Below are 22,677 nucleotides of genomic sequence, written 5' to 3'. Positions count from 1 at the left end.
AGCAGAGGTTTCAGTGAGCCGAGATTGTGCCACAGCACTCCAGCCTGGGTGACAGGGAGACTCTGTCTCAAAAAATAAATTGTTGTAACTAGTGCAGAACATAACCATTTCAAAGTATCTATGATAACTAAAATGTGCTTTGAAAGTATCTGTGATTTATATGAGTAATAATGTTCAGACACAACTATTACTATTATTTCTTTTCTATATTCATAAAGTAAATGCTATTTTTTAAATTATTTTTATGGGCCGGGCGCGGTGGCTCAAGCCTGTAATCCCAGCACTTTGGGAGGCCGAGACGGGTAGATCACGAGGTCAGGAGATCGAGACCATCCTGGCTAACACGGTGAAACCTTGTCTCTACTAAAAAATACAAAAAACTAGCCGGGCAAGGTGGCGGGCGCCTGTAGTCCCAGCTACTCGGGAGGCTGAGGCAGGAGAATGGCATGAACCCGGGAGGCGGAGCTTGCAGTGAGCCGAGATCTGGCCACTGCACTCCAGCCTGGGTGACAGAGCAAGACTCCGTCTCAAAAAAAAAAAAAAATTATTTTTATGTATTTATTTTTTTGAGATGGAGTCTTACTCTGTTGCCTAGTCTGGAGGGCAGTGGCTTAATCTTTTTTTTTTTTATCTTTTTTTTTTTTAGATGCAGTTTTGCTCTTATTGCCCAGACTGGAGTGCAATGGTGAGATCTTGGCTCACTGCCTCCTCCACCTCCCAGGTTCAAGTGATTCTCCTGCCTCAGACTCCCGAGTAGCTGGGATTATAGGCATGGGATGATAGGTGCCTGCCACCATGCCTGGCTAATTTTTGTATTTTTAGTAGGGACTGTGTTTCTCCATGTTGGCCAGGCGGGTCTCGATCTCCTGGCCTCAAGTGATCCGCCCACCTCTGCCTTTCAGAATGCTGGGATTACTGGCATGAGCACTGTGTTCGGTCATAAATGTTATCTTTCATTTACGGGTTAATGGAACTAAAGATGTAACCCTTTCCCATCTACATGTATAGGCCCCAGAATTATATTGCTACATAATGCCAGATTTTAAAACTCTGAGTCACCAGGGTACAAAATGCATTATTTAATTCTAAATTACTACAGAATATCAGAAAAGAAAAAGAAAATTAACTGTACTTTCAAAAAGGTCCACCAGGAGATGGAAACAAAAAAACTCATGAAAGCTAGGGAAAACAAAGATGAAAAGAAACAAATATAAAAAGCTAAACAGGGAAAACCCTATATCAGATCATATTAACTTGAGACAAAGAACCACCTGTTGTTCCTATGTTGTATTGCTTAACATATTTTTACCTGAATAGGACACTAGCTTCATTTTCTGATTCATGTGCAAATTACTTCAATTCTCCAGGCAACACTAACTCAACTATACTTTGAAGCCCAAAATATTTTCCTTATTTCCATTCACTTGTTTAAAGTCTGAAGTTATCATTTTATTTCTGTTTTCTTTTTTTCTTTTTTTGAGACGGAGTCTTGCTCTGTCGCCCAGGCTGGAGTGCAGTGGCAGAATCTCAGCTCACTGCAAGCTCCACGTCCCAGGTTCTAGCGATTCTCCTGCCTCCGCCTACCGAGTAGCTGGGACTCCTGATCTCAAGTGATCTGCCTGCCTCGGCCTTCCAAAGTGCTGGGATTACAGGCGTGAGCTACCAAGCCCTGTCTTTTTTCCGGAAAAAATAGTATCTACTATCTGAATGACTCTTTAACATTAGAAGATATTGATGGCTGGACGCAGTGGCTCATGCCTTTAATCTCAGCACTTTGGGAGGCCGAGGCAGGCAGATCATCTGAGGCTGGGAATTTGAGACCAGCATAACCAACATGATGAAACCGCATCTCTACTAAAAATACGAACTTTGCCGGGCGTGGTGGCGCACGCCTGTAATCCCAGCTACTTGGGAGGCTGAGGCAGGAGAATCACTTGAGCCCGGGAGGCAGAGGTTGCAGTTAGCCGAGATCACGCCATTACACTCCAGCCTGGGCAACAAAAGCAAAACTCTGTCTCAAAAAAAAAAAAAAAAAGATACTGATGATTGGCCTAGAATTTTTCTAAATAATGGTTTCTCTCACTCCTTCACACAACACTAAAAATGTCTTGCAAATAGTCACAGTAATAGTGCTGTACATTTGAATTTAATTACTATTAAACATTTTTACAACTCTTATTGCTTTAATTCTCACATTTAATATTTTAGGACAGTAAAGCAAGAAATGCCATTGTGTTAGGGTTCCAACAAGAAATAGGTGTCACCTTTGAAACAGGAAAATTTGAGGAGGGTTTTTTCAAAGGAAGACTATTTACAAAACTCTGGGTACAGGCAGATAATAATGGATGGCACAGCAGCCCATGGTGGCCGGAAAAGACAAGAAAGGAAGAGGTTTCCAAAAGTCAGAGAGTCATAGAGTTTCAGATGCCTTGAGAAAAGTAGTGACTTGGCCGGGTGCGGTGGCTCATGCCTGTAATCCCAGCACTTTGGGAGGCTGAGGCAGGCAGATTGCCTAAGGTTGGGAGTTCAAGACCAGCCTGACCAGCAAAGTGAAACCCCATCTCTACTAAAAATATAGAAGTTAGCCGGATGTTGGTAGCATGCACCTGTAATCCCAGCTCCTTGGGAAGCTGAGGCAGGAGAATCGCTTGAACCCGGGAGGCAGAGGTTGCAGTGAGCCAAGATCGCACCACTGTACTCCAGCCTGGGCAACAGAGTGAGATGTCATCCCGAAAAAAAAAAAAAAAAGAAAAGAAAAGTAGTGACTTTTTTTCAGGAGCATACCTCCCTGGAAGAGGTCATGCAAGGAATGGCCAGGAGAAAAGTATCCTGACCTGTCTCCAGCTCTTCCTCTGTTCTCTCTTCCCCAAATTATCTATTGCTTGATCCACACCAAAGCCAGAGGGCACAGGAACATTTACGTGTTCCAAAAAGCTCAGCCTTCTAGGACTAAAAGTAGGGTGAGAAAAGGCAGCGTATATCTGAGAGCAGAGGGAAGACAGCCAGCAAAATTCTACACATTCTGGAGATTTAGGTCAAGAAACACTTTGCTCCAGAATATTGTTATTATATCGCCTAATTGAAAGAGAAAAACTCCATAGGTCATAATCAGAGAAAACAGTTTTTCCTCCCATCCCCTGCATTCCAACCCACTCAGGGGGAGTTGTTGTTCACTACCCCTTGAATAAACCAAAAGGCAGGTATTAATGGCTCTACTGGTCACATCGAAATAATAAGAATCCCTCTGGTTACTTGTACTAGAAAAATAACCATATAACAGTCATTCAAATAACCATTCTTATATGTGACCTCAAACTATGAATATTAATAAAGCTTCTCTTTCCCCTAGCTTGGACCGACCCCATTCATCCTGGAAGGCTTCAGTGGGAAGGAGCTTGTGTCCATTTTATATTCACACTCTCCCTTACCACAGTAGGCTGCCTTTTGTCTCCTCCAGAACTGGGGGTGGAGATGCATGCAGAGAAGTAAAACAAAGTCTTACTTGACTTAATATGATGACCTGTCTTTGTGCTCTCACGACTTTGCTGAACGCTCAAAGCTGACTCATTGTGGAATGTTTCTGGGAGTCACATAAACCCTAGTGTGAACAGTAACATAGACGTTCTTACCTCCAAGAATACTCTTCTTCTGCCAAGTCTGTTATGCCCCTCATCCTCATCCTATTCTCCCGTCTCCTGCATTTGACACCACCATCAGCATCCTGCTGGGTTTGCTTCACCTGTCAGCCCTGGCAGAAAGCCCTTGGGGCAAGGTCCCTTCTATAATTGACCCAGGCTCACTCTCTCCACATGCTCTACATCTGCCCACAGAAAACCCACATCCTTGACTCTGGTTACTGAAAGTGAAGCTGTTCTTGGTGCAGTCATCTCTTCAGCCTGGTATCAAGCCAGTTCTCACAGTTTCTTGCCCTTTAGATTTCATAGACACTATTTGATTAGGTTCACCATGCTTCGATGGGCATATTTTAAACTTGAAGTGTTTTTCTTAAAGCCCTTTCCCCATAAGAAGGAAGAGGGGAAATGCCATTGTTTTTCAATAACTTGCTCCCAAGAAATTCTCCTTTCGCGAGCTATTCAGTAGGAATCCCTTTATTGGATTGAAGTTGGAAAAAATTAGTTTGTAACAACCTCCTCTGGAAATACTGCATAAGTCTAGCACCTCACTTTGGAATGCAAAATGAAATACTTCCCACATACTTTCTCTCTCCCTTTCTCTCTCTTTTTTATTCAGCCTTTTAAAGCCACAGCAAAAAACTGAGAAAGCATCCCATTTTAGTATTCTGGCACACTGCTTTTTAAAAATCTCTATCACACACTAAGAAGGAGGTATTGTTACCAGAAAGTGGTCCCAAACCAGACCCCAAGAGAGGGCCCTTGGATCTCACACAAGAAAGAATTTGAGGCGAGTCCACAGAGTAAAGTGAAAGCAATTTTATTACAGAAATAAAGAAACAAAAAAATGGCTACTCCATAGACAGAGTAGGGCCCAAAAGCAAGAGAAGGAATGTGTCCACTTTAGATATAATGCTTGTTTACATATAAGATAACAAAGCAAAAAAGAAGAAAAAATCTTTGGGGAGATGTGCACTACTACAAGGGCTTGTGACAAAGGACTGTTAATGTTTGTGTAACTACTGTCTTCCACAATAATTTATATTATTATATTTAAAGTGAAACTTATTTTTAAACTAAGAATGCTTTTGTTCTTACGATATCGTAACATCAGGACATTTCCTGGGCCTACTAAGTCCTGGATTTCTTCCATCAACATCATTAACATGTTTTCTTAACTGTAAACATCCTCTGACTAAAATGCCTAACCTTCTGGGAATGCTGTCCAGCAAGTCTTAGCCTCATTTTACCCAGCCCCTATTCAAGATGGAGTCTCTTTGGTTCAAATGCCTCTGACATTAGGATCCACATTTTATTATGTTTTCAGAGAGACAAAATGATTTCCCTGAGATTATGTTGACATAAATTACATGCCAGATTGTTTAACTCCAAGGCCATGACTTTCCACTTAATTTCTTTGCAGAAAGTAGCTTTCTACAAAGCTACTAGAGCGAGCAGGAGGGAAAAATGGCAGCGAGGGCAGGCAGTGAGGCAGATGCTTACATTCTTGTGAGGCTCTGATTAGCCTAAGTAAATCTAGGTTTTACATGTGAAATGAGGAAGTAGAGGGAAAAGTCAATTATGTGTTGCCTCAAGCGACTTTCTACAAAGAAATTAAAGTTCTGTGTGAATAAGGTATTTGTCAAAGGCCAGGAACAGTAAGATTCACTTAGAATATATGCATTAAAGGAATACTTGTAGAATTATTGTATCCATGATATATGGATTTCTATCCTACCGGGACTGCAGCTATCTCAATTCTTGCCTCCTCAGAAGAAAGACTTTGACTGAGGGGCATAAAGCAGAAGAAGAGACCTAGGCAAGTTTTAGAGTGGGGGTGGAAGTTTATTAAAAAGATTTAGAGCAGGAATGAAAAGTAAGGTACACTTGGAAGAAGGCCAAGCAGACATCTTCCAGTTTGACCTTGGCCTTAGGGTTTTATATGCTGACCTACTTCCGGCATCTGGCGTTGCTCTTTCGGTGGAATGCCCCTAGGTCATGTACCAGTTAAACACCACCATTTAACCTCTTAAAGCACATGCTTGAGCCCAGTCACCCAACTCCTGAGATCTTATCAGGAAGCTGCTGATCACCAGTTTCAGATAGTTCTGATCTATACGGAAACTGCCTTTCTCTGTACTGGCTGTGACCAATTATTGCTTTAGAGAGACCGTGTGACAAATGCCTGACCATCACCTATGGTTAACTGGCTTTCCTGGTGAGGTGTGAGGCCCTCTTCTGCTCCGTTCCTGTTCATGCCCCAGTACAGCTCTATGCACTGTAACGATAGGTTCAGGCTAAAGTTGAGACTAGCAATGCCAGATTCAATTTGTCAGATATGATTGCCCTTCTTGACAAAAATCCCAAAGATTACGGTAAAAATTCTAACATTTTCTTTTCTTTCTAATTTGTTGTGAAGAAATGCCACAGAACTAGGCCAATCGTGGCATCTCAAGGTTTATGCTTTTCTTTTTTAGCTCTTATTTGGTCATCTCCAGAGGACGTAGTTGAAAACGAGCTCCATTTCAGGTGTGAGAAACAGAAAAGGGATTCAGTATTAATCGAAATGTGACTAAGGCATTTCTCAATCAATAGTCGTGTATTTGGCCAAAGTTGAAGATACTCGTGGGAAAAAAATCCAAGTCACAGGAGCACCTGTGACCTGTGTTTTTTCCAAAGGGTGTTTTCAAGGGGAAAGAGCATACAGGAGGGGGAAAAAGGCAGGAAGGGCAGGCAGTGAGGCAGATGCTTCCATTCTTGTGGGGCTCTGATTAGCCTCAGTAAATCTATATTTTACATATGACAAGAGCAAGTAGAGGGAAAAGTCAATTATGCATTCTCTCATGCTCAGTAAATCTACAGTTTACATATGATAAAGTAAACATGTGAAAAGAGGGAATAGAGGAAATTGGGCTGTGATATGGGGTTGTGGAATTATAGCTCAGTTTAGAAACAAAAGGAAGGCAGTAGTATTGACTCAGTTCCCTAACTTAACTTTCCCTTTGGCATAGTGATTTGAGAAGATTCCATGTTCTTTCACAAGAGTGTGCTGCCCATTTAAGCGCTGCCTTCTTACACAATGGAAAATGCCTTTGAGCATAATGATCTCGGGCCATTGTCGCCAGTGACTGTTCCTTACTGCATGCCTCTTCTCCGCTCAGCTCAAGAACACAGGATGAGACAGTCCTGTTACCTTTTCTCCCAACCCAACTTATGTATGAAGCTTTAAAACTTTCTCCCAAAGGGATAATACTCGATTATTCCATATATAGGCTTTGCAATGTATTACACACCCTAACCCCCAAAAGAGCATTCGACAGGATATTTTTTGTATTAAATCCATTCGCCGAACAGAAGTTTTAGAGGTTTTAAAAGTTTCATTAGCTCCTCAAGGTTCATGAGCCAAGCAAATGGAGACCCTCTCTGCTTTATATGATAAATTCCATATTTCCGGTGGAGGGTGTCCAGGTTCTCGGCGTCTTGAACAAAGAATTAAACAAAACACACAAACAAAGCAAGGAAAGGATGACACAAGGAAAGAATGAAGTGACAAATGCAGAAATTTATTGAAAATGAAAGTACACTCCACAGGGTGGGAGCGGGGCTCAAGGGCCCCGTTATAGAATTTTGAGGAGTTTTACATACCCTCTAGAGGATTCCATTGGTTACTTGGTGTACGCCCTATGTAAATGAAGGGATGAAATAAAGTTACAAAGTCACATACTGGGCACACCCTATGGAGAGGATATTTTCTGTCATAGCTGAAGTGTGCATTGGGCTTATGTTCCCTGCCTCCAGACCCTATTTTCCTGCCTCATCTACAGCCATTTCCAAATTAAGCATGCCAATACAGTCACTTAAATCTCATTATGTGATTCCAGTACTCATGGTTTCTTTCTGAATGCCTGTCCATGTGGCCAATCCCTTGAGATAATACATCAGAAGCTGACATTATGCCTAGTCAGCTCCATCATCATAAATTGAGCAGAATCTGTTGAAAAGTGAATGATCACTTTTGACACAGAATCCTAGAAGTCAAAAGTAAACTTCCTGCTAAGTGAATTAGCACTTTCTTTTGTTATTCAAAACTACCCCATTTATTAAGTGGGGTAACACCCCACTTAATAAATTATTTTCCTTCTCATCCTTCACTGGTTCTTGCCAAGACCTGCATCTTGGGCTCTTCTCACATGTCAGTCCTTCCAAGGTTGTATATAGTGATATCTATCCTAATGTAAACATTTCTTAGCTTTGCATTGTAATTTTAAATTGCAGTGACCAAGATTGCAAGATTCATGGAGGATCATTTATTTTTTCTACATGCTCCTTAAGTTTTTCCTACGTTTTCTAAGTTTTTTCTAGAGCCCCCAAATTGGGTGTGGTCTCTTCTCTCCTGGAATTACCCCATTTACTAAATTGTTGAGAAACAATTTACCATTTGTTTCTGTCCTGGATGTGAAGGGCCTGTTAGGAAAAAATTGGCTTTTGCCGTGTCCTTTATTCACTCCTTCCCAGGGAAGGAATGGCCACTTCTCTGATGGGTCAGTTTGGGAGGAGTAGGTGAGCCTGTTCAGGTTATCCGCTTGCTTCCTCTTTTTATTGGAAAACAATGACTAGTTATAAAAGTCTGTCTAATACAGGGAGAAAACAACAGGAAGCCCTATGAAATTCACATGTAAAGACACATAGTATGTTCAGGTTGATCAGTAACAAAAATGACATTTGGTTTGCTATACATTGACCGCTCATATTTTATTTCTCTCCTGTTTCTGAATGTGGACTTGAGGAAAAAAAAAGCAGTATGTTTTGATTCCTTAAAACCATATCACCATTCAGATGTAATGTGCTCCTTCATCCTATCATTCTGGAATTTGAATTTAAATTTTAACTTGGTTTTGGGCACTTTGATTCTTTTCCTTCTCATCCTTCACCGGTTCTTGCCAAGACCTGCATTTTGGGCTCTTCTCACATGTCAGTCCTTCCAAGGTTGTATATAGTGATATCTATCCTAATGTAAACATTTCTTAGCTTTGCATTGTAATTTTAAATTGCAGTGACCAAGATTGCAAGATTCTTGGAGGATCATTTATTTTTTCTACATGCTCCTTAAGTTTTTCCTATGTTTTCTAAGTTTTTTCTAGAACCCCCAAATTGGGTGTGGTCTCTTCTCTCCTGGAATCTCAGAGCACCGTGAATCTCATGATATTAGATATCTATTGCTATGCAACAATTACCTACAATGAACAACAATACACATTTTTGTTTTCATACACTTTTTGTGCACCAGAAATCCAGGAAAAGCTTGACTCATTTTTTTCCAGCTCAGGGTCTCTCTCAAGGTTCCAGTGAAGATGTTGGCCTAGGGCTTCAGTCATCTGAAAGTTATACTGAGGCTGAAGTATTCACTTCCTGAATGGCCCACTCACTTGGCTGAAGGCAGGAAGTCTCCGTTCCTCACTGGCTGTTGGCAAGAGGGCTTAGTTCTCTGCCATGTAAACCTCCCTACAGGGTTGTTAGCATGCACTTAGGAAATGGCAGCCAGCTTCCCCCAGAAGGAGTGATCCAACAAAGTGAGGCAGAAGCTGCAATCGCTTTCATTACTTCCAACAGTGTCATTTCCACAATAGTCTATTGGCTGGAGAAGTCAGCCTATTCAATGCGGAAGGAGACTACATAATGGTAGAATTATTGGGGTCCACCTTGGAGCCTGGCTAGTACACTCATGTAAGGTTTATACTATAATCATTAATTTCCCTGTTTTACTAATCTAAATTACTGAACTATTTGAAGGAACATTCTTTTTTAGTGATTACTGTTTTCTCCCATTTTGGATAGTACTCAGTGTTGGTGGAGCTCTGTGCCTTTCTTAAAGGAGGACTAGCATTTTAGTGCCCTTTTAAGATGTAGTAGTGAAATCAGACTATCGAGTTTAAGGAACATTTTCCACACTCTGATTCGAAGTTTCTTTCCTTGGATCTCGAAACCATGAACAGGATCAGTAAAAGTTGTTGTATCCAACAAATGGAAGGAAAAAAAGTTTTAATGACACCTGAAACACCTATTAAGAACAGTTAAACAACATTTAGACATGGAAATTTTAAATGAAGTGCTAGTCTGTAAAATAAGCCTTACAAAATTTAAAGGCATAGTTATCATAAAAAACATGTTCTCAAGCTACAGTGTGATTAATTAAATGACAGAAGGATAGCCAAAAAGAAGGTGCAATTCTCAACTCATTTAATGAGAATAACATTATCTAAACACCAAAACCACATATGGAGAGAATAAGAAAAGAAAACTGTAGGACAGCCTCATTAATGACTACAGATAGAAAATTCCTACCAAAAAAATAGCAAAACAAATCCAGCAATGTATTTTAAAAAATGCCATTATCATGTTGTTTATCACAAAAATACAATATAAGCTTAATTTACTTTGAAAATCAATTAGTGGAGTTAACAAATTGAAGATATAGATCACATCATCTCTATAGATTCAGAAAAAGCATTCAGTAAAGCTAAACCCCCACCTATGATTGAAATCACTAGTAAATTAATAATACAGGGAAACTTTTTTTAACCAAGTAAGGGACACTGTTAAAAATGCCTACAACATATATTCTTAAATGATGCCACTTACAACAACAAAAAGGTCTCTGGAGAAAATTTTAACAATTTATTTGAAGATGTTAAAAACACTCTAAATAAATGATCTTGGATAGTAAGAATCAATATCATAACTATTTCAATTCCCCCCTAAATGAATTATACCTGGATTTAATACAATTCTAGTCAGAATAGCGATAGGATATTCTATGGAACTTGACAAGCTGAATCTAAAATTTCTGAATCATTAGGCATGAATATAGATTTTTTTAAAAGAAACATGATTTTCACTCACCCCATAAATACAAATTAAATTTGTTCTTGTTTGTTTTGTTTTGAGATGGGGTCTCGCTATATTGCTCAATCTGATCTGAACTTCTGGACTCAAGGGATACTCCCTCCTCAATCTCCCAAGTAGCTAATAGTACAGATATGAGCCACTGTGCCTTGCACAAATTAATTTCAACGTATTAAAAACTGAAATGTGAGAGGCAAACCTACAAAAATATTTTATGACATAGGAGAATATCTTCATAATATTAGGGTAGAGGTGATTTATTACATGAGATGCAAAAATATTGATGTTTTAAAACAACATCAAATATTTTTTAAAAAATCACAATAAAGAAGATGAATCACAGATGGGAGAAGATATTTGAAATTTATAACTCTCAAAGTCTAATATTCAGAGTATTCAAAGCCCTCCTACAGATAAATGTTTAAAAGAAAAGAAAAAAAAAAATAGAAAAACAGGAAGCAGATTCAAACAGGCACTTTCAAAAGAAGAAATCCAAGTGGCCAATAAACAAATGAAAAGCTGAGCAACATCACTAATATTCAGGGAAAGTAAATTAAAACCACAATGATATATGATTACCAAAGCATTAGGCTAGCAAAATTAAAAATCCCAGAACACAAGGATTGGCATAAATTTGAAATGATAGGAACTATCATACACTGCTCTTGGGTTCGTAAATTCATACAATAACTTTGAAAAATAATACGACACTATGGAATAAAATTAAGTATAGGCATAGCTGTCATTTCTACTACTGGGAATATACAGTAGAGGAATCCTTACATGAACACCAAAGGCATGTACAGCCGAACAGTACATAACAACAACAAATAGAGGAAAAACCTCGAATTTCCATCTACAGTAGGATGGATAAACAAATGGTTGTGTATTCATGCAATGAAATATTATACAGCAGTGGCTGGGTGCAGTGGCTCAAGCCCGTAATCCCATTACTTTGGGAGGCCAAGATGGGCGGATCACAAGGTCAGGAGATGGAGACCATCCTGACTAACACGGTGAAACCCCATCTCTACTAAAAAATTAGCCAGGCCTGTGGCAGGCGCCTGTAGTCCCAGCTACTCAGGAGGCTGAGGCAGGAGAATGGCGTGAACCTGGGAAGTGGAGCTGGCAGTGAGCCGAGATCGCGCCACTGAACTCTAGCCTGGGTGACAGAGCAAGACTCCGTCTCAAAAAAAAAAAAAAAAAAAAGAAAAGAAAAGAAATATTACATAGCAGTAAAACAAAGGAACTACAGCTCCACATGTCAGCTTGGAAAAATCTCAAAACACATAATATTTGCTGAAAGAAGTAGAGAAGAATTCATACATAATTTTTGTCCCAGCTTGATGGAGCTATGATTGACATATAAACTGTATATATTTAGGGTGTACAGCATGATGTTTTGCTACATGTACACATTGTGAAATGATACCACAATCACATATCTATCACCTGACAGTGACCGTTTTTCGTTTTTTGTTTTGGTGAGAACACTTGAGATCTGCTCTTAGCAAATTTCAAGTATAGATTATTATTAACCTCATTAACAACATAATAATTAATATTTACATTATTAGCATGTTAATATCAACGTTATTAACTAGAGTCACAATGATGTACGTTGTTTGTAGTACTCAATTCCTTTTAAGTGAAATTCTGGAACTGTCAAGTAAACAACAGATTTTTGAAGAATACATATAGATTCTGAGATTATGAGGAAAATCAAGGGAATTATTAGACCAAAATTTAGTCTATAGATTACTCTGGGACTGAGCCATGCAACAGTTGCAGTTTGGGAGGAGGAATACCGGAATTACTAAAGTACTGGTAATGCTCTATCTCTTATGCTGCTGCTGGGAGTAGGGCTATTTTTACTCTCTTTAAATTGAACACAGATAAATGTATAGACTCTGTTATGTGTGAAGTGATTCTCAATAAAAAGTTTAAATACAATTTTTCCAACTGCTGGTTTTTAGAATGTAAAATACCTTTAGAAATGGAGTTATCCAAGACTATAAATGTTAAAGAAAATCTTGTTTCACATAGGAAGTTTAGATTTTCATGTGAAAATTAAAGTTGCATTTAAAATAAACAATCTAATCATTTTCATCATATTAGTTTGATAAATATTCTATATCCTTAAACTACTTTACTTACAGAATATTTCAGAATGGAAAACGTGGGTTGTTTTAAATGCATATATCATATAAGCCATGTCATACCATCATTTTGTCACAAGAGGGACTAGATAGTCAAAAAGTACGACTTTGCCTTTTGGTTTTAAGATTAGATTTTCTAGCTAACGTTAATTTTTCATCCACTATATTCATGCCAGTGAATGTGTTTTAGAATATAGTACCGTTATATATACATAGATATTTCATATCAGCAAAAATGTTAAAATTACTACTAGCTTGCTGTCTCACTTCTGATGGAAATAGATTGTATAGAAAGTATTTCACCAGGCTGTTACAGTTTCTGATTATGTGCTTTATGAAAATTATTTTTATTTTGTATTAGTACTAAAAATTTAAAAGTGAATTGATTTATATATGTATATTTGTTGTATTTATTTTTCTTATTTGATTTCCAGATATCTGTAAGCATTTACAACCAATCTCCAACTTGATAACATGAATCGAAGTAATTATGAATTTATTGCTAGAGTAAAACCATGAGTTACTATTTTATCCAGTTGACCAGTAGTTTTCACTTAAACTCGCTTTGAGGAACCTACAGTGTTTCTGGAAGGTCTGTCAGTGGCCACTATATATGGAGTAAGAGGGATACTTTTTTACCGGGACAATTCTTTACTTTTCAGATATTGCTGTCTTTTATAAAGCTTTTTATCTACAGAAATAATTACAAATTGAAAACCACTGGACTAGCCTGGCAGGAAAAATTAGTATCAGTTGAAATGCAGGAAATGTTTTTACATGTGTTACCTCATTAGCTCTTTTCAATGTAAAATGTGAACCCTGAGAGGTAACCTTTGTCTTGTTCACCATCGTAACACCAATGCAGAGAACAACACATAACACATGGTTAAGTCCGTGTAACACATGGTAGTGCATGAAACATTCAAATATCACTTAACAAATAAGTTTGTTAAGTGAATAAACAGCTCCAGAAGACGGGCATAGCAAGTATTATCTGAATGTTATCAAAAAGGAAAGAGTAGCTTAGAATAACAGACTTGCAGAGGGTCATACTATCAGTAAGTAAAAGAATCAAGTAGAACCCAAATCCTCCATCTCCTGGTTTCTAATACATTTTGGATCAAATCTGGGGGAAAGAAGGTGAGGAGAGAATGGGGAAAAGGGAAAGAAAGGAAGTAAAACAGAATTTATTTTGCTTTCCACTATACCGTAGCTGCGTCTTATTTGATTGAGCAGGGAAAGATCAACTGCAGTAAAGCAAAAAAGAAAAACACGTTTTCACTTATTTAGGTTCATTTTTGAGAAAATAAATTTTGGTAGGAGAGACCAAAGGATGTTGTTTTAATCATATGTATCTCTAAAAGAGTAAAAGGGGCCAGGCGTGGTGGCTCACACCTGTAATCCCAGGACTTTGGGAGGCCAAGGTGGGTGGATCACCTGAGGTCAGGAGTTCAAGACCAGCCTGGCTAACATAGTGAAACCCCATCTCTTCTAAAAATACAAGAAATTAGCTGGGCGTGGTGGCAGGTGCCTGTAATCCTAGCTACTCGGGAGGCTGAGGCAGGAGAATCGGTTGAACGCGGGAGGCAGAGGTTGCAGTGAACCGAGATTGCGCCATTGCACTCCAGCCTGGGCAACAAGAGCGAAACTCTGTCTCAGAGAGAAAAAAAAAAAAAAAAGTAAATGTATTATTTTTTTCCTGACAACGTCTATTTCTAAAAGGAGTTTGGGGAATCAGTGCAGGTATCATGTGACTGCTTTCCCCAGCTGCTGTTTCCTTCCCTTTCTCACAAGTCCTTCAAACACCTGGGAGGATTGGTTTTTCACTTCCTCTCCTTCACGTTGTTGGCAGAATTCAGTTCCTTACAGTGGCAGGACCAAGATCCCCATTTGCTTTCAAGAACTAGTAGGCTGGGTGTGGTGGCTCAGGCCGGTAATCCCAGCACTTTGGGAGGCCAAGCTGGGTGGATCACCTGAGGTCAGGAGTTTGAGATCAGCCTGGCCAACATGATGAAACCCTGTCTCTACTAAAAATACAAAAATTAGCAGGGCGTGGTGGCACGCTCCTGTAATCCCAGCTACTTGGGAGGCTGAGGCATGAGAATCGCTTGAATCCAGGACGCTGAGGTTGCAGTGAGCCAAGATCGTGCCACTGCCCTCAAACCTGGGTGACAGCATGAGACTCTGACTCAGGGGGAAAAAAAAAGTCTTGGAAAGTATGAAACACATGAGAGATTTTTACTGTTGTACCTTGTACGTTAAAAATATCTATAAACATTGATTAATTCTAATTAAAATAATGTACTTAAAGACAATTAATATTTACTTAATACTTTCTCTGTGCCAGATTCTGTGCTTGGTGCTATGCACACAAGGCTGGGATTATAGGCATGAGCCACTCGGCCTGGCCTCCAAGACCTTTACTAAGTTATTTACTTCATAGTAATATCAGGAGCACTGATATGACCATGTAGTTAAGGAAAAAAATTGGCATAATTATTTTCCTCTACTATTTACATTAAATCATCATCAATCTGAGAGTAGTCAGTTACAGGTTTTTGAGGGAAAAGGCTATTTCTGACTCATTTCTTCCACCCATGAACAGCCGCAAAAAGAACCTTATACATAGCAGATACACAGTAAATTATAATAGAAAAAACAATTAAATCATAATAAGAAAAGCCTCCAAGGCATTGAGGTTTTCATTCATGTTTAGTGTTTAAACTAGTATAAAGTAATTATTGGTAAATAAGCATAGTTTAATAATATGATACTAGGAATTACAGAAGAACTAAAAAAGTTATTGAAAATGTTCTGAAGCAAATATTTTCTTGACTGTTTAAACTCCTGAAAATTAAGTTTCCTTGTGAGACACTATGTCCTACATCACTGAGATTTTCAAGCAATGAAGTATATCACTATCGGTCAAAAAATGGAAGCAGGTCAGGCACGGTGGCTCACACCTTTAATTCCAGCAGTTCAGGATGCCAAGATGAAGGATCCCTTGTGCCCAGGAGTTTGAGATGAGCCTGGGCAACATGGCAAGACTCCCATTTCTACAAAGAATTCAAAACAATTAATCAGACATGGTGGCACACACTTATAGTCCCAGCTACTCAGGAGGTTGAAGTGAGAGGATCACTTGAGCCCTGGAGTTTGAGGCTGCAGTAAGCCATGATCACACCACTGCACTCCAGCAGAATTCCTTACATTTGGTGGGAGAAGAGCCTTTTAAGTGTATTTCTCATTACAAAAGTGTTTGTCTGCTGGTAATGTTCTGTTTCTTGGTCTGGGAATTTACTACACTTAAAATCTGTACATGTCTAATACTTTTATAATATGCCCTCCTTTCTGCCCTCTTTTCTGCATGTATATTTTGTCAACAGTAAGCCTAACACTATTTTAAGCCAGTTACCTTTTCTATGAGATAAATCACTGATTTACATAGGCTTCTTAGACTCTCCCCACTGTCTCTTTCTTCATAAAGATTCACACTGGTCTTAATTCCCACGGCCAGTGAAGGTTATACAACAAAAGTTCTGGATCCTCTCTTGTTAGGATTTTGGCTTGATAGAACTAAGTGATGACAATATTAGCAAATCAAATTGAAAAGTTTCTAAAATGCGTCTTATTTTTAAAGGGGTAATTTATAGAAAATATAAGCTGGAAGTTATATTAGACCTTTGGTAGTACTGTGTGGATTTTTTATACTTCGCTTTAATAATGAAGATGTTTAATTTATTTCAAACAGTATTTAACAAAGAGAATATAAGCAAATGTCGACTACCACATACAAAGCTTCTCTGGGTGAAGTCTAAGGGAAGACATGAGAGGCACATTTACCTCTACATTCAGTCTTAGTATCATACTCTTTCCTCTCCCACCATCATCCTTCTTTAGATGAGCCATTCTGAAGCAAAGTTTGTGAAAAACTACTGTTCCAGTTTAATCTTCACCAAATAACAGGAAAATACAATTTGAAGGGGGAAAGGATTTTCTCAAACTAAAGCACTTAGTTGGCAGATTAGTATGCTGATAAGACCTGGCTTTTGGTTTGGTCTATTTGAATTTGGATAAGTTAACTTCTCTAAGCCTCAGTTTCCTCATATGTAAAATGGAGCTAATAATATCTAGTAATATCTACTTCCACAGATGTTGAAAATATGAGATAGTGTCTGGCATATAGTGGGTACTGGTGAGTGAGAACTATCATGTTTATTCCAAGTCCCAAAGAAAGCCCCCAGATCTCCATAAAATAAAAGAACAAAAATAATGATCAATAACTTGCACTTTAGCTTAACAATGTCCTCCTTGGTTTGTTTCAGGAAAGTAGTAGATCATCCAAAAAGGCGATTTGGTATCCCCATGGATCGGATTGGTAGAAACCGGCTTTCAAATTCCAGAGGCTAATTGATTCCAATTGTGAGTACAATTTGAATAAGTAACAATATATGCAGGCATTTGATTAACATTTCACAATGGAGTAATCAATCTATTCTTGCTTATAAGTTCCCTTTTTGATTTCCTAGCTTATCAATTCACTTTTTCAATCATCTATGTATTCAATTAGTATAGTATATTAATGTTAAATCACTTAAATGATAGTTAAAAAGCAAAAGAATGTGCTAGTTCTGCTTTACTCTCCAAAATTAATGATTTAGTTGTTTTCAGACTCCTATGTAATTAACCATTGAATATTAATATGCAGATAAGGGTTAAAATCCTAGTCAATATATTAAATCTCCTTCATAAATATATAACAATCCCTGTGTTATGACGAAGACACATTCAAGTGATACACATCATTTTGTTTGCAATAAGTACGTTATTCGAATTCTGATAACGTGGAGCATAGGAGAGAAAATGCACAGCAGAAAGAGCATTAGCTATGGAATCAAAATGCTTTAGCCAAATCCTGATTATTTCATTCCTTCATTAGCTTGTTCCTGTTAAGATAGTTTATTTTTCTACAGCTTGTACATTTCAGTAATAATGTAGAGGTATTATGAAGATTAAATTAGATGCTTGTAGGTATTATGAAGATTAAATTAGATGCTTGTAGTGGGCTTGTAGTTGATGGATTTACTTTTGGAGCAGGTTTATTTGTGGGTTTTCATCTTCTGGGTTTCACGTTAACACTTCACGTTAAAAGTAAAACTGCTACCTAATTATGGAAGCTTTGCTTGATTTGAGGTCAAGTCTAGACACAGCTGCCTAGTATAGGGGCCAAATGCCCCCTGGAGCTTTGCTAACAGCCACTGACATGAGGCTGATTGATAAATACGAGAAAAATCACACAAATTTATTTAACATTTACACATGGGAACCTTCAGAATGAAGACCTCTAGTCTCCCTGGAGGTACAGATGCTTATGTAACATCTTAAGGTTACAGAGAGAATGCAGACTCAGAGCATGGCCACAACCAGGTTTTATCAATCGTTCCAAGGCAGGTGATGGGAGAGAGAATGGAAGAGGCTTGGCTAGCAAAGGTGGACTTGTTATGTTCATGAAACCTCATCGGCAGCAGCCCTCAGAGAATTTAGATGGTGAATGTTGATTTTCAGTCCTTTAAAGGTATCAAACTCTCAGTTAATCTTTCCTAGATCTGGACAAGGGAAGGGCTGGCTACATTAATGCAAATTCTCTACAGATCTACAGATGCAAATTTCCTCCACGAAAGACACATTTTCGGGATCACTTCAGAATATGTTAAAGAAATATATTTTGGAGTAAAATATTTTTTATTTACTTCAATCCCCACTTTGAAACTTAAAAAGCATTTCACATATTAAAAGCCAAACTAATAGCTTTGGAGAGATTTGGAATAGAGGTTGTTAGATAGAAATAGACAAAAAATGGAAAGACAAATTGGGATAAACAGAAAAAAGTAATTTAAATATATTATCTCACGTCTTGTTTAGTCAGTCTCTTAGTCCTGAGAATAGATCGGTTCAGTTAAATCGCTGTGTCCCATTCCAGAAGGTGACACTGAGGGTGGACTAGGCCTCTATAGGTGATGCAGACAAACAGATCTTTAATAAGAAGTATTATACCTAGTATACCCTACACTAGGTATCAAGTATTTCTAAGGAAATAGAAAAAAAAAACAACAAAGGTTAAAAAATGTCTAGAGCGGTCTATAGACTAATTTTTTTAGCGTCTCTGAGGCATCTTCAGAATGCAATGGCAATATGACAGATTCTTCTGAATTGTGGTTCAAGTGAACTTTGAGAAGTCTACATCAACAGGCATGAAGGTTGTTTACATGTAAGTGGCTGTTATTTATCTCAAAATTTAAGTTGTCTAACTTCAGTCTGCAGGGCTTTATGAAAAGCACAGTTTTAATTTCTAGAGATTTCAGGTCAGAAAAAAATGAAGGAAAAAAAATAAAAACCTTAGCTAGGAGACTTGTAGCCAAGAAAGAATTCAAGATTCAGTCCAAACTATAGGCAAATAATAAAAACTCAAAAACAATGAATCAGGTTAGAATCTAACAACAGGTGTCTGTATAGTTTTGTTTTGAAAGATAATTTTTCTTTCTCCACTTCCCCATTTCTACCAAAGACAAGTCATAGTCCTTATTTATTTGCAAAATAAGTTTCAGTCATATTATATATTATACTTGGTCTGATTATTTGCATAAAGTACAGCAAAAATGTGATTGGCCATATAATGTCTTTTGAAATTGGCTTTACTGAGACTTTCCTTATAAGGAATCTCAGATAAGACTTTCAAAAGTTTCTTGAGGTTAACCAAATCAAAGATTTATTTGTGCTTGTACATGCCTGTATGAATTGGGTGAATTTCTCTCTTCTCAGGGTCCCAAAAAAACTTGAGATTCCTGGGCCTGTCAGAAAGTGACATTCTTTACTTAAGCAGTCCCCAGCCTTTTCGGCACCGGGGACTGGTTTCCTGGAAGACAATTTTTCCAAGGACCAGGGGACGGGGGGAGGAAATGGTTTTGGGATGAAGCTGCTCCTCCTCAGATCATCAGGCATTAGTCAGCCTCTCATAAGGAACACACAACCTAGATCCCTTGCCTGAACAGTTCACAATAGGATTCGTGTTCTTATGAGAATCTAATGCCACTGCGGATCTGACAGAAGGTGGAGCTCACGTGGTAATGCTCACTTGCCCACTGCTCGCCTCCTGCTATGTGGCCCAGTTCCTAACAGACGACAGACACGTGCTGGTCTGCAACCCAGAGGACGGGAATGCTGCTTCACTTACCACAGGTCAGGAACTTTGTAAAGAAATCACACAGGCAAGGTATCAGGCAAGCCTTTCCAAGAGGCTTTTTATTGGCTCTATAAAGTCAAACTCAATTCCTCAAAGTAGTCTGGACATTTCTGAAAATATGCCACTCCGCTCAAACCCTTGATGAAATAACCAGTGTCTGAAATTGTGTACTGTTAAAAAAGAAAACATATTCTTCCTGAACTTATACAAAACATTATATTCCTATAAACTAAAAATGCTCACAAATAGTTTCTAAATTCTGAAGAAGGCAGGTAGAAATATGCTTCAAATTTTGTTCACAAAAGTATGCTTTACTCAATCTGTTGTAAGATATAAACAGCCCTAAAAAAGTGTTTTAACTCTGAAAAAAAAAAAAAAGAAAAATAATCAGCAGTGTTTCAAACAAAAAAAGTCATTAAAATGATTTCAGTTTTCTATTACTTTTAACCAATGTAATTAACTCTTGCTCTGCTTGATGTTGGGTTACCAGTTGTCATGAATGCATCAGCTTTTTAATTAGAGTCCTAAAAATTTTGGGATTTTTACCTAATCAAATTGTATAATCTCCAAAGTTATTAGAAACCTGTACTTAAGAGTACTTATAAAAGTACTTTCCATGAATTTCCATAAAGAAGCAAATTTTGGATTATAGCTGATTATAAACCACCTTTTAAGAAGAGTCAGAGTAAAATAATGATTGTCTGTATATGACAAAAGTCTTAGACTGGCATGGTTAAAGAAAATTGACAAGAAAAATCAGTTATTTCTATAGCATACAACAATTTAACATAATAATTATAATGAAATACTACTGATAACATATGCTAAAACATATCAGAATTTTAGGAATCTCATACAATTTTAGAACACATCTTAATACCACATTTATATAAATATATTGCAAAGTAAAACACATTTCAGACTTGACAATGCTTCCTGTATGATTTGAACATGCCAAATAAACTGTATATGTTTTTATTGGACTTCCACGGGCTCTAATATTCCAAAAGGTAGTTTGAGGTAAAAAAGACTGAATTTAGCATTTGAATTTTGATTTTGGAAAGTTTATCAAACATCAAAAGTTTAAAATATTTGATATCACAAAATAAGATCACAGGTCTCTGTAAAATAAGACATTCATTTAGCTAAAATAATAATTCAGAGATTTCAAAAAGCATAGAGAGGAGACTCAGTTTCTTAAACAATCATAAGGTCTAATAAGGACAGCATGAGGCAAACTGAATCCGTCTCTCCCCATCTCCCCTTCTTTTTTTTTTTTTTTTTTTTGCAGCTTACTCAAAAAGTAAATAAAATTTTTACTACCTCTTATTAATACTACATTAAAAGATTATTCAAAGGAGAAAACCAAATTTTACCTTTGTATTCATGTATTATTAATGCTAAAGCTAATTTTAATACAAGTTTATAAACAAATCCATACAATTTCAATCAGTTTTATAATCTCTTACAATTTTTAAAATTTCTTCAATTTAAAACAATCCTTAAAACCTCTAAACTAGACAAAATAACTTTAACAAAAACCAAGGCTGGGTGTGGTGGCTCAAGCCTGTAATCCTAGCACTTTTGGAGGCCAAGGCAAGAGGACCACTTTGAGCCCAGAAATTTGAAACCAGCCTTGGCAACAAAGGGGCACCCCATCTGTACAAAAAAAAATTTTTTAATTAGTCAAGTTTGGTGGGGCAAGCCTGTAGTCCCAGCTACTTGGGAGGCTGAGTTGGAAGGATCACTTGACCCTGAGAGGTGAAGGTTGCAATGAGCCGTGATCACACCACTGTACTCTAGCCTGGGTGACAAAGCAACACCCTCTCTAAAAAAAAAAAGAAAAGAAAAGAAAAAGACCACAGACACACAAATTTACATGCCTTTTTATAATCCTTCTTACCAAAAACATACTCTACTTCCTTACACACTTTGCATATTTTTTCTCTTATATCTAGTAGTTTTGACTACATGTGGTTATTATAGTGTTAATAATTAGTAACTTTTATCTTAGTAAAAAACCTAGGAAGTAGGTAATTTTAATTACATATCAGATGCAGAGCCCAGGACAAAAGACAATGCCTGGAGAATCTAATTTCTCTCAGCATCTCCCACCAGGGGAGGCATACCTGGGATAGGAGAGATGGACCAGGTGTCATCCCCGAGCCTCATCATAGGCATCTGTCTAGACCTCTGAATCGAAAGATTCAAATCAAGATACACAGACTCAGAAACAAAGTAATGAAGTATCAAAAATCTCAAGCAATAGCTTTTTGGCCGTAAGCCTGCCTGATCAATGGACTCAGACAAAAATGTCTAAATTAAAATTCTGAAGACATTTCAATCTTATTTTACCAATAATTCTAAAACTATCTTTATTTCTCCAAGATTGCTAAATTCACATGAACTTGAAAAGCGTTTGGCCTTAATTTATGAGTACTCATTTATTTTTAAATTATCGTGGTACCATGTGTAGACAGTATTAAACATGTATAGTTATAAATGCATATATACATATACATGTATGGACAGAGACACACAAGGTATAGCATACACTCTGCACACAAAGACTTCATTGTTTTGATTTTAGAATTTTAGCCATAAGACAGGTAAAACTCTCTAGTCTAAAAAGACAGATTCAAACTATGCCTTTGTAAATGGAAAAATTTAAGGTTTATATGGAGAATCCTTTCTGAGTTTCAGAGAAAACAGGTAGCAAATTTATATCTCAAAGTACAGAGAG

The 22,677-nt window shown here is 37.7% G+C and overlaps 1 protein-coding gene and 1 long non-coding RNA gene across 3 annotated transcripts in view; one reads left to right on the top strand and one right to left on the bottom strand.

Annotated features, from left to right (window-relative positions):
• The window catches only part of OSTN (osteocrin), a 45,289-nt gene extending 28,185 nt beyond the window's left edge, over positions 1–17,104 (top strand). Inside the window, exon 4 of the mRNA XM_001094278.4 lies at positions 17,020–17,104. Within this exon, the coding sequence (XP_001094278.1) occupies positions 17,020–17,104 (85 nt within the window). The remainder of the gene's footprint in view (positions 1–17,019) is intronic.
• The window catches only part of LOC106997177 (uncharacterized), a 57,868-nt gene that overhangs the window by 31,495 nt on the left and 3,696 nt on the right, over positions 1–22,677 (bottom strand). The gene's annotated exons all lie outside the window — the stretch shown is intronic.

Source organism: Macaca mulatta, chromosome 2 (genome assembly GCF_049350105.2).
Source record: "Macaca mulatta isolate MMU2019108-1 chromosome 2, T2T-MMU8v2.0, whole genome shotgun sequence".
Taxonomy (NCBI): Eukaryota; Metazoa; Chordata; class Mammalia; order Primates; family Cercopithecidae; genus Macaca; species Macaca mulatta.
Note: the sequence above shows the minus strand (reverse complement) of the source record. Positions and strands in the feature narration are given on the sequence as shown.